At 38.5% G+C, this 23,884-nt stretch overlaps 1 protein-coding gene across 1 annotated transcript in view; it reads right to left on the bottom strand.

Annotated features, from left to right (window-relative positions):
* Positions 1-23,487, bottom strand: part of ABCA12 (ATP binding cassette subfamily A member 12) — a 168,928-nt gene extending 145,441 nt beyond the window's left edge. Inside the window, exons 1-2 of the mRNA XM_004767004.3 lie at positions 23,112-23,487; positions 9,870-9,963 (exon numbers count right to left, since the gene is read on the bottom strand). Coding sequence (XP_004767061.1) covers positions 9,870-9,963; positions 23,112-23,180 — 163 coding nt within the window. The 5' untranslated portion in view covers positions 23,181-23,487. The remainder of the gene's footprint in view (positions 1-9,869; positions 9,964-23,111) is intronic.
* Between the last annotated feature and the right edge of the window lie 397 nt (positions 23,488-23,884).

Consider the following 23,884-nt stretch of genomic DNA (forward strand, 5'->3'; position numbering starts at 1 on the left):
ACAAGCATCTTTGTACCATTTTAATACAAGGGAGTAATTTTCAAAATAATGAAACAATCTTTGACATTTTCTCATTCTCCTGATATTTATGAAGCTAGAAGCAAGTGATTCTACATGTTAGTGTGTGAAGTACTTGTTGAAGTGGAACTAGATTCCCCTGGCTATGCAACTACATTCATGAAATCATCTTTGATAAACGCATGGACATACAAGCTCAGGAAATTATGAACATTCTCTTCCTTAGTTACCAATCTGATGGAAGGAACTCTCAGAGCAGAGTCATTCTCCTCAACCATCCCAAATATGTTATCTCCAAGGTAAGACATGAAAATGGTATGAGACTTCCAGCATACTGAGGATTACAGTGAGAGATCCAGTGCTAAAATGAAGCAGGGAATGCTGGCAAAGTTTTCCCTGAAACTATTCAAAGAATTAAATCCACTCCCTGGTTGACTTTTACAGTGGGGGCGGGGGGAGGAACTGATTTATCAGATAACTGGAAAAAAAATGAAAATGTAGCTCTCAAACTTGAAGTTGCATCAGGATCACCTGGGAGTTCTGTAGACTGGTCCTCACGGTCCCACTCCCGGCAGCACCTCAACCATTCACCATCCAGCTCATCGTCTCCGCCATCCCCTCCACCACCACGATGCCTGTTTAGAAAGCCCAGGGTAATTCACCTCTTTCAACATGTGTGTCTCTATGATTTGGATTAATAAGGTAGAGTGGCTGAGTGTATCTGTTTATAGATAGGAAACAGCCTGAGAAAAGGTACACTGAAATGTTCACAGTAGTTATTTTTAGAGGGCAAGATTATGCAGGACTTCTGTTTTTTACCATATGCATACTTATATTATTTAATTTTTAAATAATAACCATGTATATCTATGACCAGAAAAAATATAAATATCGTATATTTACATACTTACAGCTAATTTGCTATAAAGTTCCAATGGCTTCTCATCCTCTCCAAAATAAAGTTCAATGTTTTTAGAACTGACCAAATAACCTCAGCTTCCCACTTCAACAAAAATCCTCCTTTCCCAGACAAAACAAACTCCAAACTCCTGGCACATCTAACTCTGTCATGTCCTGCTCATGTTGGTCGCTGTCTGTGAGGAATGCAGACACTAGCTGTCTAGCTGACAAACACCTCCTCATTCTTTAGAACTCACGCTAAGGGGCGCCTGGGTGGCTCAGTAGGTTAAAGGCTCTGCCTTTGGCTCAGGCCATGATCTCAGGGGCCTGGAATCAAGCCCTGCATTGGGCTCTCTGCTCAGCAGGAAGCCTGCTTCTTCCTTCTCTCTCTGCCTGCCTCTCTGCCTACTTGTGATATCTCTATCAAATAAATAAATAAAATATTTTCTAAATAAATAAATAAATAAAACTCATGCTAAGATGTAGGACTCCCCTGTGAAGGAGGCTTTCCTGGTATCACAGCCAGTGCTATGGAAGCCGCACGGGAGCCCAAGGCAAAAGAAAAGTTGGTATTACTGAGCCTCACTTTATCTAAAATTTTAATAACATTTTGTTCATCACTGAATTTTTAAATTAATTTTTATTATTTTAGAATACTGTACTGAAATATGATTGATCTTGATTACCAAGATTTTGCTAACCCCTCAAAGTCTGCCTTGAACAAGCATCCCCATAGGCCCAGCCCTGATGCCAGGTAAGGTTGTTGGACTCTATCTCCTCTGCTGATTTCCTTTTAAGACTACATCCACTGTGGAATTTATCACATTGCATATTTATTTATCACAGATTCTACCACACTTATTAACCTCCTGTGGATCTGACTGTTCTGAGAGCTCATGGCTTTCTTGATCAGTGCAGACATTACAGGTATCCTTTAAATATGTGATGGAGGCAAGAATAAATGTGAAACTATAATCAAGTCTTAATTTTTCTGAGCCTCAGTTTTCTTACCTGTCAAATAATATGATACTAGATTAGCTCAACGATCTCAATGATTGACGTTATACCCTGTACTGATATATTATAAATAATATAAATCTAAAACATAATATCCAACACCAATACAGCTCTTACTATGTGTCAGACATTTATCTAAGTATTTAACAAGTATTAACTCATTCTATTTTTACAGTAACTCTGTGAAGTGGGTGCTATTGATCAGCTTCGATATATAAATGTGGACACTGAAGCTCAGAGCATCCAAGACTTATTCAAGGCTTGTGTTTGAATTCAGGCAGTTTGAATCTGGAGTCTGTGCTCTAAACCCTTATACTGCCTCTCACAATAACAATTTTACATGTAAGTATAAATATATAAATATATGACCCAAACCAAAGATTTTATTTTTAAATAACCACAGACTTTATTTTTTTTTTAATGTGAAAGTATCATAAGTCATTCTAATTTGAATCCACCATGAAATTTTAACCAAGTCAAGACTAGTGAATATTGTATGCTGTGGTGTTTCTTCCATGAGGGCTGCTACTCTAAAAATACACACTGGTTCATTTACCAAAGCAAAAGACACAATGTGACCTACTCAAAGAGAATGAAAAAAGCTGAACAATGAGAGCAACATAAAATCACTAAGGTTTCCTAGGCTAGGTTTCCTGGGTGATACTCAGAAGAATGTTTAACTGTCCCTCGGGAAAACATACAGTCAGCCAACCACAGAGCCAGACCCTCACCTGCGAGCCTGGGTCTGGGCTCTGGGCTCTCAGATAAGTGAAGGAGAATATGCTGAATTTTGTTAAATCTGGCTCTTGGCTTCAGGGATATATTGGTATATTGGAAACAACCAATACTGGGGATATTGGGGACCTGAGCAAGTAAGAGAACCGTACTTGAGAAAATTGTATAAATAATCAATTATTTATCTTTATCATATAGACCTGAGTATTAGAAGTCCCCACCTGAGAGTAACAGGAGCGCCTCTGCACTTTATGAAGGGAAGAAGAGAGAGGGGGAGTGAAACAGAGAAGACATGTGACCTCCAGAGATGATGTCAGTGGGGTGGTCACCTCGAGAAGCTGGTGAATCATCAGAAGTAGGGATGACACAGAAAGGACAGGGGGAATAAAACCCAAAAGACAAGAAACTTTCCATTGTGCAATCAGTAGCTATTCTTTACTCTTTCTTTCTTTTTAATATTTTTTACTTCTTTGAGAGAGAAAGAATGCAGAGGGGAGTGGGTGGACAGAGGGAGATGGGGAGAGAATCTTAAGCAGATTCCAGCTGGCCAGGGAGCCCAGTGTGAGGCTTGATCCCACAATCCTGAGATCAGGACCAGAGCCAAAACCAAGAGCCCTATGTTTACCCAACTGAGCCACCCAGGTGCCCCTATTCTTCTACTTGTTAAATTAAGTTTTATTGTACTTCAAGGTATTTCCGGCTTTCTGTTGCAACTCTGTGTACTAAGCCTAACAAGGCATTAGTTGAGAAATCCTTTTGTTATGTTATCTGGCATCAGGGTGTGCCCACTGGCATTGCGTGAGAGCATGGCAGAATTTCAGATTAGGAGCAGGGAGAGATGGGCAGCTAGCAGCACGAGCTGAGCTGTCCCTCTGTAGGAGTGTGCCCGGGCCATGTTCATGCTGCGCCCTTCCTGCTGGTTTGCTCCAGCGTGGTGCAGAATGCTAGGGGACACAGCCACAGTCTCCTCCATTTCTCTGAGTTCCACACAGTTTACCTTCATGGTGCCATCCAAAAGATCAGTCATGTTTCCAAAAACAGTTGTTAACTACTGATTTGCTGATGAAAGATATAAGTGAATAGGGCTTTGGCTAGGAAATTCAAAAGTTGCTCTAACATTTTCTGAAACTAAGGCAAGAAGCAGACTATAAATCTCACCTACATGAAAATCTTCTGTATATATTCACATGAGCTCTTAGGTATTTGTGAGGGAAATTCCCAGGTGGATCTACCTACCTGGGGAGGAATGGAGGAGCTTTATACCCCTTTTCTTGTCCCAATATTAACATTAGAGATACTGTTGATAGCACAGTCAGATTTACTTGGATGTGAGAAATAAAAACCAAACCAAAAGGAAGCTAACTCCTTGTCCTTCACCTGTCACAGATTCCCATTGAGCTTTATTACGATGCATCTCTGGGTGAATCTGATAATCCAATCACCCCAATCTTTCAAACTGCACTAAATTCTGAATGATATATTACATTCTTATTTTGTTCTCTCTGGTAGGAATCATGCTGTATCTGATATTAGTATGATGCTGTGACATGATTTCTGCTGTTAATGTGCTATCTGTCTAATGAGTGAGTTAAGATGAAAGCATAAGGCATTCAGAAACCACCATTAGCCTGTCCATCCACAAGAGAGATATAAAGTAGAAATAATTGGAGTTTTGAGTGATCAGGAAAGGCAAAAGTGTAAGCCTCAGATGTGAGCTTGTCTTTTGATAGACAAGGAAGACGAGACAGAAGCATGTATATCCAAATGGGAACAAGCACAGGATGTGTGGAAGACATTGGGACACTGACTCTGTAGGCAAAGGCCTTATACTGCAGAGCACGTTGAGCAGAAAGTTGAAGGAATCCTGATTATGAAGGTCTTGAAAGCAAGATAAAGGGGAGTTGAAACTTTACAGACCCAAAGGATATTTTAAGGGATTATCTGATGTGACACTACGGGAAGAATTAGAGACTGGGCTTTCAGAGTGCCTGCCACCCCCAAAATAAAAAGCTGTTGAAGAAACACAGGTGTAATACAATGAGATCTTGAACCAAGGGACTATAGGAAGGAGGGAAAGGAAGGGTAACTCCAGGACACATTTCACAAGATAGATCCTGTCATGAAGGCTCATGGTTATGGGAGGTGAAGAAGGAACAGGAGGAGTTTGGGATGATTCAGACATTTCTAACCTGAGACTGCCTGGTGTTGCTGGCACACGTGAGAATGGAGAAATCGGATGGGGCAACACCTGGCAGGAGATGAATGATGATGAGTTCGAGCCTCCCAGAACAAAACCTGCATTAATTTTGAGCCAATCAAAATAGAAAAGGAAATTACTTATTATGGTCCCTCAGCTATTACAGTTAAATCACGAGCATCCTGGGCAGCGTGGGGTACCCCACAGCGGAACGCTGTCCTCACGCATTTGCTGTCCCTTCCCTGAAAACACGCCACAGGCAAAGTCAGAAGCAAGAGCGGGACCCGAAAAAGCCTGGCTCCTCTGACTTTCACAACCCTCAAGTACGATGCCTCATCGGCTTTTTCAACATAGAACCACACAACAGCTTCCGCCTAACAATTCAGGGACCGCAGATAGAGCCCCACGCAGGAATCCCATGTGCCACCAATTGATCAGTAACTTCAATCTTCCTTCTCCCATTTTTTTTTTTTCTAGAGCTGCCAAGAAGCAGAAAAGTAGAAAAGCGACTGCGTTCACTTATACAGCCGTGCTCCGTCTATGGTACGTGGACAAGTGGTATGAGGGAGGAAAAAGAGGGGCTCTAAACTGAAATGAGCTGGACCTCGGGATCGCCACTGCTGGCCGTCACAACCTGAACACAACTACTGCATCTGCTGGTAAAACTGGGTTTAAAATTCAGGCTTAGGCACACAGTACCCATGTGAATATGGGTGAATTACTTAACACCTCTGTGCCTCTGTTTTGTCATCTCTAAAACTGGGACAATCATACTACATAGTTCATAGAGATGATGCATCCACTAAGGAAATATATGTGACGTCCTCAGCATAGTGTCTGACATGTACTAAGGTGTTCAAGAAATTGTCACCCCTATCATTACTTTTATTGCATCCCTGGAGACAAAAGACATGGAGGTCAGAAGACATGCTGGTCATGGCGATCGTGCATTTACCAAAGCTATGGAACCCCACCCAGATGGGTAGTGTTTGGGATAAGCCTGTGCTAGCACACGTTTGGATATAATTCAGTTGGCAGTTGGCTCCTGCCTTCCAACAGCTCATTTTCAGATGTGACATGGGCTGGCTTTCTTCTCTTTGGAGGAGGTGAGGTATTAGGAAGTGATGGCCTTGAGATGATCAGAATGTAATCCACGCTATGGCCATATTTACACAGTATCACTTCCATTGTGCTTTTAAGTATTTTCAAACACTTGAAAAATATTGTTTTTCATTAACTTCATAAAAAAATGTGACTCCTTATTTGGCAAGACAACAAGTTTTGGAGTCTACTTATCTCATGATGGCAGGGTTTTTCTGTTCTTGAAAAGTAGTGAGCTCCGCAGTAATTAGGAACTGCTTGCCCACACTTGGTGGGTTTGCGCGTGTTGAAAGGAGACAAAGACAACACTACATTATGGCTGGGCTTAGTCTAAATGAGTTTTGGAGAGTTTGTTTTGTTTTGTTTGTCTTTGCTCCTAAGCATGATGTTTCAGCTTTAAACTCTGCCTCCTGACAAGTTACTGCATGTACAGATTATAAGAGGTTGGAACTATTTCAAATGTGGAGGCTTAGCCCATTTCTTTTCTGTGTGAACAAGAAGCATCCTGGCCCGTCTGCCAGGCTTGGGAAGCTTTCCTTACCCGGGACTTACTGCTTTCAGAAGCTAGTTACCGAAGCTGTCTGTGGCGACACAGAAGGGCGTGAGTGAAGGCAGAGGATGCCGAAAGCCAGTCTTGTGCTCAGGACAGGGCTCACCATAGCCAAGACTGCAGCAGCTTCCATCCTCAACCAAAGACTTCTCCAGACACCCAACAGTCAAGAAAACTATGGAGGGAGCCCTTCGAGTCACTCATCATATCTGTTCCGTATGATATACCAGCCTACACACCTGCCCAGCTATTCTGGGAGCAGAATGTGCCCACGGGATGACAACTCCTTTCTCATCGTAGCTGAGTTTCAGCTGGGGTGTAGCCTGGAGTTTCTTCTTCATTTCTCTGTTGCCCAACCAGCAATGAAGCAGTCACTATAGCCCAGAAAGGGCTGTAACTCTGTTAAACAGGACCTGATTTCCATGATACTACAACCACAGTGACTCCTGCAGAATTAGTCAGAGGGAGGCAGCATTCTCCACTGAATACTAATATTTAGGATAACTTTGATTCATACATCGGCCTGCACCTTTCCGCCCAGTATTTCCTCATTTCATGATAGAGATGGAGATGGGGTGTTCATATTCCTAATCTCTAACTTTTAGTCTGCTTTTGTGAAACGTGAATAATTCAACACAAGAAATAAGTACTGACTCCTAGATGTAAGAAATGTGACTCCATAAGCTTAAAACTAGAGGCTAGAATGACTGCCTACGTTCAAATCCTGACATCACCACTTATTAACTGAAATCTTGGTCAAGTTACTTACTCTCTCTGTGCACTGGTTTTCTCCACGATAAACTGAGTAACACTGCCATCACCTCCCAAAGCATCTGGCACATATGAGATCAAGAAATACTTTTTCCATTTATTATGATGAACTTACTTTAATCTTTCACTATAATAGGTATGAGAAACAAAGAAAAACAAAAATAATTTTTTTTAAAAAAAATCCCTGAATCCAAACTTTCATTTTGGACTCACTCCCTCTCTACCACAAGACAGGGTGGAAAAAAGTAACCGCATCCATACTAGTTTTAGATTCTCTAATTTGCTGTACAGACAGCTCCTTTAATTATAAAATACTTTATACTCGACTGATTATACAATGAGTTGATATTCTGGACACAATTTGTATTTTGGCTGTCTGGTAAAATATGAGACAAATCTCTTATTTTCCTCTCTTTTTTTCCTCCCAAATCTCTCTTTACCTCTTTTCAAAGGTAAAGGTAGTTTCCAAAACCCTTCTCTCCTATCCCACATGATCGAGTTTTGGCAAATTACATTCTCTGTGGGTCCCAATGTTCTCCTCTGTGAACTGTAAACAATAAACTATTTTTTAACTGAGTCTTATAAGGTCTGAGAGACTAGCAAAAACACTTCCAATGTCTGACCTTCCCTATAATTCTGTTCTCTCTTACCCACAAACATAAAGACAATCACCCCATAACTATTATGAGCATATGATCATACGTCCATCATAAAAGGTTGTTATTCATCTCCTTCTGGACATTGTGATTTTGCAGAACTTTTAAAGATAAAGTCTCTGAGGCAATCGTCACATGGTTTTTCCAATTTTTTTCTTCATAATTTAGTGGGACTCTAAGAGCTCTCCATGATTTTCTCCCAAATCTCTAAATCCCATCAGGTAGCACCAGTTAATTCTATTCACCCACACACCTTATATCTCTGTCTTATAAGAGGAACTTACTGCATAACTGAAAAATCCTTATAAATAAGAAATTGGTAGAAATAAGTTGTCGAAAGAAGCTAACAGATTCCTTTTGTCACTGTTGTTAGTGAATTGATAATTAGCATCTTAAACCAGAGTAGTTCAAAGTGTGTTTGTCTGTATGGGCTGATTGCATTATTTCTGAAGTCCATGCTACTTCAGATGGGCAAGAGCACATAATTTCAACAATACACAATGGACGTAATCTGTTATAAATAACTAATATACACACAATATGAAGAGAACAAAATTATGCTGCTTTTATAAACAACCTAATAAAATCTCGTCAACAACAACTGCATAAGAACTTGAGCAAAAGTCCTTTAGAAATGGTTAGGTGTTTTTCAAACGTAAGGAATTATTTATTCTCGTACCAAGAGTTTAAATACTTTACACTAATTGAACTGATATTCTCTTCCAAATTATTCTATTGTGTGTGAATCAAGATTCCACCATGGCTGTCATCTTACTTCTTAGGACTTAGGACTGAAAAACACTTATTTTTAAAAGTCAGTAGAGCCTATTATTCTCTTTACAAATAATTCAGTATAGTCTTCTTTTATATGGCAAATTACCATAATTTATCTGAAATACAATCTGATTTGCAGAAATTTGGTCTACAAGAAGCTTTTCAGAAAATGACCACTTTGTGAAACTCAAACATCTCACCTAACCCTCACTCGTCTACCAAGACAACTGGCTCCAAGGTTTAGGAACAAAAGCAGAAACAACACCACTCAGATCATGGGGTTAAAAGGCTCATCCCTCTCAGTTCTAAGGACTTCTCTGAGTCTTTCCTGCATCTCCATTCTGGATCCAAAAGAAAACAATGGCCTGAATTGGCATTGTGCCTACTTTTCAACTGGGTGATGACAAAATAATGCAGCTAAAATAGCACTGACTGGAAAACAATGTTCTTTCAAATGAAATATGTTGATACATTTGCACTACTCATACCAGCCCTGAACAGAGATTAGAGATTTGTACAGTACTCTGCATTTCATGTGTTCAGGTGACCAAATACCAGCCTGTGGTTTCTGCCACAGTACAAAAGTAAAGGATGTTCTAGCTTGAGATTGCTGCTTGTTTGTGTTGTACATACCATAATGAGCTTTATGAGGTGAATAATAAATGAGTCAAAATTTTACAAATATTAAAATATACTGTGGCTCCTACATGCTTCATAATTTTTTTAGATAAATATTACAGGCTCACCTTTCTAACTGATTCAAAAAGCTGGAGGAAAAAAAACAGGCTAAGTATTTATACAAATACTTCCAAGTGGAAACACTACTAAAATTTTAGAAAAAAACATTAAGGAGGTATTGAAATAAATTTGAACTAGAATCCCAAAATTAGGGTGACACAGTTAGTTAAGTGTCCGACTCTTGATTTTGGCTCAGATCATGATCTCAGGGTCACGATATCGAGCACCGTGTCAGGTTCCACACCCAGTGAGGAATTTGCGTGGGATTCTCTCTCCTTCTCCCTCTGCCCCTCCCCACTGTGCACACACATGCTCTCTCCCTTTCTTACCCTCTCTCAAATAAGTAAGTCTTTAAAAGAAAAAAAAAAAAACAATAATCCCAAAATTAGGGAAACAAATCTCATTTACTTACAAGTTGGTTTTGCTGTTGGAGGAAATTTGGTCCGGGTAATAGCCAAAATTATGAAAATAATGACTGGCCATAAAATCAAGACAAGGGTCCAAAGCTGCAAAATAATGACAGGAAAAAAAATGTTAATTATATTGCTGAACTAAATGGCAAGAAGTACAATATATAAAAGTCCAACACAAACCAGATATTTGATTGTAAATACTATTAATTAGAAGGGAATGAGAGATTTTTAAGACTACAGGAGAACCTGAAGTGAACACAAGAATGCTTTTTTCCTTAAAATGAGCTTCTGAAGCCCCCTTTAGAGTCACCTCTCATGACCGTCCCAAGAATGATGACCTCATCAGTAATTTCCCTACTTCAAAATCTTTAGTTGCTTGTTGGATAAGGTTCAACATTCTAAACAGAGCATAATAAAACCCCAAAATAATCCCAACCTAGACCTATCTTACCTACCGCTTCCAATGTCAGGATTCTAGAGTTAGCCATAGAGATTTGTGTATGATACACATGCGTAAAGCAATGAATGAATAAATGAGTCAATAAGTAGATGAATAAATGGGAACTTAATGGTCTATGTACTATAAGTAGTGCCACTATAAATAGTATCTCGTGCCTGCTTTTATCATAGAACTTATACTCTTATCATCTATATACCTACTTTTTTTTTTCTTGGCTTTAATAAGTTGGCAATTCTTTTATGGCAGGAAGTGTCTTCTTTATTTCTGAATTTCAACTGGTACAAAACAGATGCTCAACAAATGTACACTGCATCAAAATTTCTATTAGAGGATTTCACCATAAGACTATTAGTGGTTTCTCTCCCCACATAGACATGATTCAGTTCATAAGATGTATACTTAATATTTTACATATGAATTAAAACTGGCTCCAAAGCAGTGAAAAACACATATTCTCAAGATCAACTGTGCTACACAAACAGTTACAGTGCTCAAACCAAACCCTATAGAACAAACGCCACCAATGAGTAAGGGACCAGTGGGGTTAGGAAGGGGGGATAGGTAGGGGACTACATGACTAAGTTCAAGAAAGTCCCTGAAATCCTGAGACTTAAGGAAACCAGAGATAAGGGAATAAACCAGATCACCCTGCCCTAGATGTCAGAGGTGGGTTCTTGGTTCTTTTTATGGCAGTCACATCTTGACCACAAAGAATGACCAGACCCCAAAGGAGAAGCAAGCCATTAAAGATGTTATCACCAGTCATTTCTCGAGTCAAGACCTCCCAAGAAGCTTGGTAAGACCATAAGCTCCCTGGTCAGTTCTGAATAAAAGACTGTCAGTGGAGGCCCATGTTGGAAACCTGGTCAGGATGCCTCTCACTCTTGAGATCTTTTTCTGTCTCCTTCATGAATCAAGTCCTATTGCTTTGCTCATTCTCCTCTGTTGGCCAGGTTCATTCTCGGACTCCATGAGACAAGAACCTCCCTCTCCTGCTTCCCCTGTTCTTAATAAAGTTCAGCTTGGAACTATGTTTCTGCCTGGTTATGCAGACTTTTTACCACTTCTCCTCCACTCCCCACCACTTCAGAGACAATAGGCTTCTGACAAATCTCAATCTGCCTGAGGCTCAGTAAATCTCCAAAACAATCTAAATCTGTTCAATTATTGATCCTTAAGTTGACTATGAAAATCTCCATTGAGTGTCTATAGTACTGCTGTTCTTGCTGAAAGGCCTGTAACCAACTTCTTGGACCGCAGATTTAAGGGTATATTTTTAGCAAGTGGGAGAAACCCGAGGATACTTGGTCTGATCACAGCTGAAAAGGTCCCAGAGAGGCTGAACAGCTACATCTGTAGCAATGCTTCTCAAGCATTAATGCGCATACCAGATCACCAAGGGATCTTGGAAACATGCAAATTCAGACTCAGAAGATCTGAAGTTGGACAGAGAGATTCTGCATTTCTCACAAGCTGCAGGTGGGTGATGCTGCTGCTGCTATCCGTGAACCACACTTGGAGTACAGCAGTGCTAAATGTATACCACCTTACCTAACTAGCAGGACTGCAGATAAAGTCCTAGAATATTTCTGTTGGAAAGTTCCTTCAAATGAATGGACAGAATTCAGGGCATTTAAAAACTTGGACAGGAAAAAAATACATTTTTATTTTCTCCACTATTTGATTGAAATTAGCGTTTCCATTAATGACGAACGTAGGCAACAACCCATAATGCTCTTGGAAGTGCCTGTGACTTTGTCACAAATATCAAATCCTATTAGTACTGTTGCAGATACCTCAAAGGTCTGCTTCTAGTCAGAGCGACAATTAAAAATTATAGTAGCTACAGGTTTACCATATTTACTTATTTATTTAGTGCTATAATAAAGAAACACGTGCTACCATATCATACATTTGTTTTTTAGTACCTTAATGACTGAATCGGTTTAATGACTTAATGACTAGAATCAGTTTTATTGGCAATTCTATTTATTTTATTGATTTCAAAGCACTATTCTTAGAAGGACCATAGGCTTTTACCAGGCTGCCAAAGACATCCATGGCACAAAGAGGCTAAGAAGACTTGACCTGATCCAACTTTTTTTAAAAAGAATTTTTATTTATTTATTTGACAGAGACAATGATAGAGCCCAAGGAGAGGGAGCAGCAGAGGGAGAGGGAAAGACATGCTCTCTGCTGAGCGGAGAACCTAATGCAGGATTTGATCCCAGGACCTGGGATCATGACTGGAGGCAAAGGCAGACACTGAACCATCTGAGCCACGCAGGTACCCTCCAACTTTCTTTCTTATTCTCTGTGGTGCAGAAGATTAGCACAGCCTTATCCATTAACTTACCCACAGTCACATACCCAGTTGGGAAGCAGAGCAGGGAACAAGGATCTGAATATCCAAGATACTTAGGCTCGATTTTTTTGTTTTAATTATCATCCTACTCTGAGGAAAAAATAATGCCTTACAGAAAGTATATCAGAAAAAATATGGAGGGGTGCCTAGGTGGCTCAGTTGTTAAGCGTCTGCCTTTGGCTCAGGTCATGATCCTAGAGTCCTGGGATCGACTCCCACATCTGGCTCTCTGCTCAGCGAGAAGCCTGCCTCTCCCTCTCTCACTCTCCCAGCTTGTGTTCCCTCTATTGCTGTGTCTCTCTGTGTCAAATAAGTAAAAATCTTTAAAAAAAAAAAAAAAGGAAAGGAAAAAAAGAAAGAAAAACATGAGTTTATAGAGATATAAGATGTGTTATTCCAGCCTAGTCTCTGATACATTCAAAAATTAGTGTCTGCTCTTCAAAGACCAAGACGCAGGTACCATTTTTATTCTGTATGATTCATTTGAAATGTAGACTATGAAGAACTGGGGTTTAAAAATTTAATGTTTGTGGATTTCTTGGCTTTATATTTGAAGTCATAGTTATTCTTAAAAAACATATATATATTCTGAATAAGTTTAGTGCCCCATAGTTACTTTTAGGAGCACCTATTCATTTTCTAGAGCAACCTCATGAGAATTCAGTGAGCAACTAGGACCAACTGGACCAACACAAATGTACATTCACATTCAAATAAAGGGCATATGTCATGGGATATCTTTGAATTGTCTCTCAATTGATCTAATTTGATGGTTCTATGAGGATGTTTTGATAATGAAATAAATTTTAGACATGGGTTAAATCTGAACAAAAATGCAAATTGTATCAGAATAGTTTAAGAAATTTGGACTCTATAATAGGTAAAAATCTACAGCAAGCCTATAAGCACTCTATTATTGAAAGATTTCCCCTGGGATTTTTAGGTCAGAGGTTTGGAGAACATTTCTGCATACTGCATTTTAGAAGGATAATAAACATGAAGCCCTCCACACTGTGATCTTGGGAATGTTAAGGTTGACAAGTTAATCACAAAAGCAAGAAATAAACAAGATTTAAATTTTCATAGCAGCAGGATTGCTACCAACACCATTCTAAATATTATCATAAACCACCTAGAAGCAACTGCAGTGTCAAGTATCCAAATACTAAATCAATGAGCCATGACTCCTTTTTGTTTGTTCAGAAAAGGGCTGATTATTGATTTTACACATATAGATATTGGGGCTCCTTGAAAACTAAGGGGAAAGCAGTTTTCAAAAGTTTCATATTTTTGCTAATATTTTAATTATCTCACATTTGTCTCTATACCTCATTTTTGTGTTCCACCCCCTACCCGGCATTCTTGACATCTAAAGGCATATGCACACTAAGTAGTTTGTCTCTTATTTTTCCAGGGATTGTTTCTACTGAGATGTCCCATTCTGTTCTTTTTCTCCTCCCTTTCCCTTCCGGAAAAATTGGGTGCCTGAAAATCCTTTTCTGAGGCCCAGAGAAAGGCTAGTCCACACTAGGACTGAAGGCACCACAGTAACTCAGGGAAGAAGGTGGGTCCCTAACAAGGTAAAGAGAAAACACGCAGTTCAGAAGTCAGACATGGGAGGTGAAAACCCAGGTAGGGTAAGGAGGGTATCTATTCAGGGTTTAGAAACAGGTAATTGTTTCAACACAGGGAGGTAGACCAAAAAAGTAAGTACATTATCCAGTAGAGGAGCCAGGTTTCTCACTATCCATCAAGGGAATTATTAACAAGAAAAGCAGGAAAACAAGAGTTTTATAGTGTTGGATTAGAATTAAAGATATGGGTAGGAATGCCTGGTTTCCAAAATGCATTAAGAGACATAAAACATAGCAATAATAAATGGGTGGGTAAAATTTGTTTATTTGCTTTTTTCCCCTGGTTTCAGAAAAGTTGTTTCTGCCTCATCATGTATTTTCTCTGTCCCAACCTGGAAATACCTACGTTTCCAAGAAACCTTAGCTTCTTTTCGTGAAAGCTAGGTGTTCTCGTCGCTATTGGAGTGTCAACTGTTCTCAAGCCCAGCCAGAGCTATAGAATAGATACAGACACAGAGATGACACAGACGGATAGACAGATGAAAGAAAGAGAGAAGAAAGGTGATAGATACACTGCTTAGAGAATGTCAGGAAATGGTGGGGAATGGTGCCTAGGTGGCTCAGCTGGTTAAGCATCTGCCTTTGGCTCAGGTCATAATATTGGGATCCTGTCCTGAGGACTGAGGACATTGGGCTCCCTGCTCATCGGGGAGTCTATTTCTCCCTCTCCCTCGCCCCTCACTATTGCTCATGTTCTCTGTCTCCAATAAAAAAATATCATCTTAAAAAAATAAAAAAAGAAAATGAAATTGAGGGGGATGTCAATAGGACACAGATATTAGCCTCTCACAAACTTGAGCATCAAATTTGACCTACTAGACAAATTTAAACAGTAAGAAAATATAATATTATGAAAATAAAAAATTACATCTAACTGAATAAACTAAGAATCCAGGAATCTATGTAGGTATAAGTACATAAACAGAAAAATTGGAAATTTAATGATGAATGGGATATGCACAGAGTCTCAAAATGGGACAGACGGACATTATGTACCTCCTGATGTGAGGCAAAGGTGCAAGAACACGGCATCATTTTTGAAGTATTCCTGCCAAAGATAAATAGCCAGAGTCTAAAAGTAAGGAAACAACAGTCTTAAATGTTCAAAATGTGTGAGGGTCATGAAAGTCAAGAAAAGACTAACCAACTGTTATAGACTGAAGGAGACCAGAGACATGAAAACTGGATGCAGAACGTGATTTTGAAGTGGAATCTTTTGTTATAAAAGATATGGTTGAGACAACTGATGATCCTGAATTGTGTCTAAAGATCTGATGGTGATGTTGACAGTAGGTGAATGTCCTTGTTTGTAAAGTAGGGACACTAAAGTATCCAAAGTAATGGGGCATCAATCTCAACTGGCTCTAGAAAGAAAGCTATTTGTACAGTTCTTGCAACTTTTAAAATTTGAAATTGTTTCACAATTTAAAATTTAGAAATTATCTTTAAAATAATTCTTTTTAAAAATGCAGAGCCAATTTTTAAAAAGCAGCAAAAGAGAAAAGATGAAGAGCCAAGGAAAAAGATAAAAAACAGACATGTTTCCTATTTAGGAACCCTATCCCACTGCACACATGGGACAAGATTTGGGAAATTAATGATGATGGCAGGACACATTTCAATGACCCTGAAGTCAGCAAAGACATCCACTCAAAAAATCTCAAGTTTAAATCTTAAGAAATTCCTTGAATGAACCAAATATAAATTCACTCCAAAATTCTCATTGAGAGCTAATCTGTAGTACCTATTAACTAATCTTAATTACCTAGTAACATTTGCCTCTGCATTTGCTATTCTCTTAAATTTTTGAAAACCTCTCAAATCTGATTTTCTGAAAAATCTGAGCAAAGCACATAATTTTGGCTTTTAGAGAATTCATACACCATTACTTTTTCAGCATCTTTTATTCTAATTATTGTTGGCCCATCTGATTCTATTTGTGTCCACCATTTTTATTACTCTTAAAAATCATTTTCACTGAAAGTAAAATAGAGGTGAAAGAAAATAAAATACAGGTGAACTTTAAATTAGTCAGTGTTACCATATATTTAAAACTTTGAGGAAACTACTGCTATTTGAATTCTTTTAAATAGGGGATCCACAATCTAGTCTTCCTCATAAATGTCACCATCCCTTACTGTCTTATGCTTGGCCCACCTCACACAGTCATATTATTCCTTTTTCCTGTACAGACATTTGAGTTTGTGTCCCTTGCACTAGGGTAGTCTGAACTTGCGTCTGAAGTGAATGATACTGAGTATCAGTACAATTTTCAAGATGCAATGGGGATTCTTCTGCCTAATTCTGAAAATCAATAAAAATAAAATGTTTCAGATGAAGATGTTCCATTCTCTTTCATGGAATCATGGCCTTAGGGAGACTTACATTCATAATACAATAAAAAATTATCAAGCATCTACTGTGTACCAGGTACTGAGGATAGAGTAATTAAAAAATTCAGCCGTTTAGGGAAGGAAAACGTTAAAAAAATTATAATCAAATGTAACAGATGATGCTAAGTCACAGGACATTGAGTGCAAAAGGAAGATAAAGGAAGGGGACTGAGTCTGAAACCTAGAAGATGAGAAAGGGTCAGGCAGTAGAAAGGATATGTGTGTTGGATGGGATGTGAGCAAGTGGGAGTCTTTCAAGCAGAGGAACCATATGTGTGAAGACCCGCAGATGGGAAAGAGGGTGGAATATTTCAGGAAAAGAAGTCAGTCCAGAATGACTGGTATATCAAAAATTAGGGAAAACATCTTTGCCATATGGCTTATTCAGCTTCTACTTGAATGGTTCTAGTGACTAGAAGGTTCATTATTTCAAAAGACTTCATTATTGGACAACTCACATTGTCTGATTTTTGCCCCTCATATCAAGGTGATATTTTCCTTCCTGAAACTAACACTCATTCATTGTAGTTTGGCCCCTTTTTTCACATGAGAATTCTTCAAGTATTTGAATAGAGACCCCTCTCCTCTGGTGTAGTTCCTTCAACAATTCTCTGATAATATGATTTCAAAATATCTTTCCCAGGATGAATTCTTGTCAAGTGGTCTTATAATTAGTATCAATTCAATATCATCATCCAAATGATAAATGCTCATATTTACTGACTGCTTAGATTTTGTAGGATGCTATGTTAAATACTTAACATGCATTATCTCATTTAATATAATCACCTCATTTCTTCCTGCAGATGGGAAATCAGAATCTTAAAGAGATTAATTAAGTCTTCATTCCATAAACCATTAAATGGCAGAGCTGGTATTTGAACCCAGGGAGCCTGGCTTCAGCACCTGCACAGTTAATCATTCAGCTGTGTAGTCAAATCACTGCAGGATATAGTACTAACTCGCTTTGATCAAGATCACTATACTTTCATTAGTTCAGTGTAAATGATTTTCATTGAAAATCATTTAAAGATTGTCCTGTAACCTAGAATCATAACTTTAAAAAAAATTATTTATTTATTAGAAAGAGAGAGCATGAGTGGGAGGGGCAGAGAGAGAGAGAGAAGCCCAAGCAGACTCCAAGCTCAGCGTGGAGCCCAAGGTGGGGCTTATCCCAAGACCCTGATTCTGTCATGACCTGAGATAAAATTAAGAGCTGGACACTCAAAGGACTACGCCACCAAGGCAACCCTAGAATCGTAACTGTTTATTACAAGCTTCAAAGTAAAAACTGCCCAGCTTTCCACATATAAAGCACATTGCTTCTTCTTTCCGCTCCCTGTTCCTTTCCTTTTGCACTGTCTCATAAATCAAGAATGACTGTTACTGGTGGTAACAGGAATATTCCAAGATTCACATTGTGAAGTAAGAGGCTGGTATTTTAGTCTGGAATAAACCTTACTTCCACCCCCAAAACAAGCAAACAGAAGTGGCAGAGCTCTCAGTTAATTGGGCTTTCTGCTACTGAACACCGCCATCCATAGAAATGACTCTTCTAAAAACTGAGATAGGGGACACTTTCTGAAATCTATACTTACAGATCATAATACATTTTGGAAATTGGTAAGTTTTCTTTCTTTCTTTCCTTCTTTCTTTCTTTCTTTCTTCCTTTCTTTCTTTCTTTCTTTCTTTCTTTCTTTCTTTCTTTCAGTGGGCTTAACCCACTGAGCCACCCAGGCACCCAGGGATAGAGAATCTTAAGCAGACTCCAAGCTCAGTGCAGAGCCCAGCACAGGGCTTGATGTCACAACTGTAAGATCATGACCTGAGCCAGAATCAAGAGTTGGATGCTTAAGTGACTGAGCCACCTAGGTGTCCCTCATTTGCTTTTTATTGTTTGACTAAACTAAATATGCATGTCTGCCATGTGGCCAGCACCAATATCAACAGGTAGATCCAAATTTTTTTGGACAATTAAAAGGGATTCACAGACCTGTACCCCTGGGGATAAAAATATATGTTTATAAAAAATAAAAAAATAATTTAAAAAAAAAAAGGGATTAAGGGGATAAGTGGTAATAGATCTGGAAGAGGTAAATGGGCCTGGAATATTTGATCGGGTAATTGCTCAGGACCTAGTTTATTTTAATCCAATTTAGAAATTTGAGATTACAGTTTAATCCTAAATTGCTTCATCAAAACTTTTTTTTTCATGCATAGACAAACTTCTCCAAAATTTTGAAGCTAGCACTTCCTCTTTCTCTAGACACTGTGAGGGGATGTTATATGAGAAAGGTGGGGACTGGGGAGAAAGTATCTAACTTTAGCCAAAGGGTTAGAAATCAGGGGCATGTGGGTAGCTCAGCTGGTTAAATGCAGACTTTTGATTTCAGCTCAGGTTATGATCTTAGGGTCATGAGCTTGATTCCCGAACAGGGCTCTGCACTCAGTGTCAAGTCTGCTTCTGGGTCTCTCTCCTTCTGCCCCTCCCCCCACTCACGTGCGTGCTTGCTCTCTTTCTTTCAAATACATAAATAAATAAAATCTTAAAAAGAAAAAAACAACAACAAAGTATTAGAAATCAGTCAAGTTGTGGGAATGCCTGGTTCTATTGCCAACTTAACTAAAATGCGACCCCCTAGCCAAATAGTTAGATTAAAATAAACAGCTCAAGATAATTTTCTTCTGTCGGTAAGTCTGGAATTAGATTCCACTTCTATAGAGATCTGAAGTCAATCCTTGATATGCTGATTTAGAATTCATCATCTTTCAATGAACGATAAACTCCGATCTTGCACTATCTAGTCTTCGATCCTGCAGTCTCTGCTGCGCCAGGACTCAGTTTCCTATCATTAACTAGCATCTCATTAGGTGAGCCTCCCTGTCGCTAACCATCTCCAGTGGAATGTATCTTCATTTTTTTATTATTTCTAGAATTAAATTACAAGCCCAGCAGGAGAACAACTGCATCTAATTGATTTTTTGTATTACCTAACATTTCTGTTGGTGCTTAATGTATTTTTTCACACTCTTTTAGCAGTTTTTTTTTTTTTTTTGCTATCTAATTGAGAATTGATGTAACCATTAATACTAAAAAACAGCAATATCTAAGGCCTCTTTAGCAAATATGATCTTCACTGGCAAGCTGAACTCTGAGTTGGGATCCAAGAATGTTGGAAAAGGAATTTCAACTCAGTGGCAAGAGGGAGGCAGCAGGAGGTAGTGAAAAGAATAAATCTCTTTTGGGGGAAATCTGACTTTGAGTCTTTAAAATCACTGTGTCACCTTGGACAAGTTCCTTGAGCTCACTTAGGCCCTGTAAAATTAAGGCCATTAGATAATCCCAAATAGTTCAGAATTCTGATGTTTGATTTTATTAAAAAATTAAAGAGAAACATTTACTCTCAGAACAATTTTGAGGGAAGTCACCTCCAAAACCGAGGATCCTGCCTTTTTTTTTTTTTTGTAGCCAAACTCAACATTTTGCTTATCCCGTTATCTTTCTATTTCTTAAACTACATAGGTGTTTGAAATTCTTTTTCTCACTTTCTATCCTAGTATATATTTTTATCATGTATTTCCTCAGTAATCCCCACTCTATTATTTTGCCTATATATTTGTTTTTCTTGGGTTTTTTTTTTCCTTGTATGTCATTTGTTTCCCCATTAGTAGATTCCTAACTTCTTCCTATACAGACTATCCTTCCCACCATCTTGCTCTGTGATAGAATCTCTTAAATATACAATGGAGGAGGATGTCTTGGTGGTGATTATTCTTTAACATTCATTAAAGACTATAAATTTCCAGTGTCACACAACTTCATTTCTATTTTCTTGGGTATAAAAGTATACTTTTTAAAATATCATTCAGAAAGATTATGAGAGAAATAAGAACACTTGCATTTTAAATAATTGCTTGGTGATGACAAAGTCCAGTTGCTTCACACAGACTATGTCCCCTCCTCAAATTTATATACCTCTTCTTTTCACATTCTCTTTTAATTTGTTTATATTTTCTCTTTTCACAATTTTTTTCATTTCACATCTTTTATGTCTTTAATCCTAACTTTCCAACCTCTTCATTGTCTCATCCTTCCCTGTTAACCCTACCACATGTACATCCTTTCCACCTATGTCCCCAAGTCTTCTTTCTAAGGGCAGAAAATAGGGCTGGCCCAAGCTAAGCTATGAAGAATGGATGTAGCTTTTTTTGCCCTCTTGCCCTCCACCTAGGATTGTTTTTCCTTCTCCTTTGGGCACCACCATGTTCTAAAATGGGCACCACCATTTTCTAAAGGTCTCTTGTGTCTCTCTAGTTGATCATAATGGATTCAAGTAGGTCCTCTGTATTTCCACAAATTCAGAACTATTTCTGATTTCATTTCCTGCACCCAACACTTAACCTGTCCTGGGTCTCAAGGTAGTCTTATGATCTGAATCCTCTGATGTCCCCACATGAGCTAAAAGATAATGTATTTTCTTTCCTTAGGCAGAAGTATAATTACCACAGACTTTTTAGGGATTTTGACTACATAAGAATAATATAAGGTATCATGGTGAAAATGTATTAGCATGCCTGAATTCCATCTCCTTTAAATATGCCATATCCAGCAGAAATTGACTAAAATGGAGACAAACTCTAAAGTAGAAAATTGATATCCCAGCTACTTTACAGATAAGGCAAGAACTTATTAAAGTTTCTAAAGATAAAATTTCTCAATGAAAAAAACTGTATTCACCTGAAGGTGTTTTTTTTTTTTTTTTTAATTTTTAGGTAAAATGGAGTTGTAAGGAAAATATATAACCTCATCATCCAGTTTATCAGTAACAACAGACATGTTTTCAGTTCCTCTCTGCTTTTATTTTTAACTAGTGAGTTTTCATCACTTAAGAACTGTACTGTATATTTCTTCTTCTCTCCCACAACCCCTTCTCCTGGATTTCCTTTTACCCTTACTTTGAATAAAATATGACAAACACATCACTCCAAATCTCTCCATAATCTACATGCCAAGTGTCCACCATTTGCAAAACACTTTGAAATAAACTGGCACATTTGGCTCTTACCACTCTATGAGACAAATATGGTAGACCCTGTGCCCATTTTGCAAAGAGAAAAACCAGTGCTCAGAGAAACAGATATGCTACTCAGGTCATGCAGTTCTGAGAGGCAGAACCAAGAATCCAACTCTCATCTTTTGACCACATCCATCTATCCAGATTCTTTTCCTTCTGAATTTCACTTAGAACCTACCATGGAATAATTATGACAGGTTTTATTTTGTGTTGTTTCTAACTGAAAAGGAACGCTCATGATTTAACTAAAAAATTAATGATTTAAAATTTTATGTCCAAACCCTACACCTATGAAATCACATATAGGCTTATGATTTTTAAATCCTACCCACCACATTCACAAAGGTGGGTGGACATTCCTTCTCTTTTTCAATATATACATCAGAACATTCAAGTAAGACGTCAGACACCGCCATCAAACTCAGAGCGAGATAAGGTACACAGATGAAATGTTGGTTTCTAGGACACCCATTATCTGCATGGTATTTATATTATTCAAATATTTGAGGCTAGGAATTACCACTCTAAAATTAAATATCTGGAGTGACTTCTTGAATTTCTCTGGTTTTCAAACGTTCTTCTGAGCATGTGACTACCCAAAGAAGCCAATTCCTTTCTCAATCTCCCTACACCCTATCTGATGAGGATTTAATAGCTGGCTTTGTAATTTCAAAAGCAAACATGAATGTAAGAGCACAAAAAAAATGTTCCAATAAATGGAGTAGACAGACTGTAGCTGCAAAGTTAAGTGATTCAATAACACTCCTGAAGCATGGCACATATATTGACTCTTGTTTGTCATTTCTAATAAATAATTTTTAGGTACTGAAATTTTGTAGAAGCTTTTCTATGCCAACAGCCTTCAAACTATTTCCTTTCTATATCTTTTCAAACAAGCTTTCCATCACTTTCAGTTTCAAATACATTTCTGCCCATTTATTATTCCTTTCATCTGATATTTTCCTTCATCTCATTTTTAACTAAATTTATTAAGAAAAGTTCTGAAAGTATTTTGGCCTAAAACCTAGAATTCGACACTAGTTCCAACGCAGCCAGCAACAAAGTATATCCCTTTCTTTGCTCAGGGCATGTCCCGGTTTACCCTTTTAATTTACTGAAACCAAAAAGCAGTTTTGAGGGTATGTTTAGACTTGCCCCATTAGCTGTAAGAAAGATATAGGGATGTTTTCTAAATATCTCATTCCTCCTTTAGAAAATTGCCTGAAACTCTTCTCTTTTTACCTCTACTAACATCACACTTTAGGACTGCCTGGAGTTTTGCCCCAGGGACCCCCCTTCCCTTTTTCTACTCACCGGCTGCCTTTTGACACCTAGCCAATTTTTCCAGACCAGGACCCGAAGCTGATGAAACTGGGAAGCCATCCTTCAAACACCACAAGCAAGAGAATTCCTTTCTTTTCTTCTACTCCACAGAAGAACTGGTACCTTGTCCAACTTGCAGTGTCAGTGGGTCAAAGCTTTTTCACGGCATAGCTTTCCTGAGGGCTGGGGTAAGAAACCCACAGTTCTTCTGCTGCTCAGTTATTCCTTTGGCTTAATCCTTGACCAAGGAGCACTTTTCAACCAACTCTTCCTCTGAAACAAGAACACAGACCAGACCTGTCAGTGGCTTTGCTTATTTTAAAATAACATCCAGTTATTGCTTATTGCATGAAGTCCAGCCTCAAGAGAGAATGAGTGTCATTCAGATAATGCCCTACTGTAAAAAAAAAAAAAAAAGCTGAACCACACCTCCTACTCTCCATGATATTAACTGCCTATCCACACCTTCCAGAAGGTGTCACCTGCATTGGACACGTCATAAGGAATTAGGTGGGACTCCTGCCAGGCCAGTAGGACTTGTCCTACATTCTCTTGCCTTCTTTTCTATGTAGTGTCTGCTGTACCAGAGGCAGGACACAGCATTTTACAGGCTCTTGGTTCAGTGACTCATAATATTTAAATTGCCATTAAGATGTTTTAACTCAGTAAGGCTCAACTAAAACACTCTGAACCTCAACCTCTATGGAGAAAGTTTCAATGCCTAGATTTAAGCTGAACACTTTGATTTGGAGGGAAATAACTAT

Source organism: Mustela putorius, unplaced genomic scaffold (assembly GCF_011764305.1).
Source record: "Mustela putorius furo isolate JIRA1106 unplaced genomic scaffold, ASM1176430v1.1 tig00000275_pilon_pilon_pilon, whole genome shotgun sequence".
NCBI lineage: Eukaryota > Metazoa > Chordata > Mammalia > Carnivora > Mustelidae > Mustela > Mustela putorius.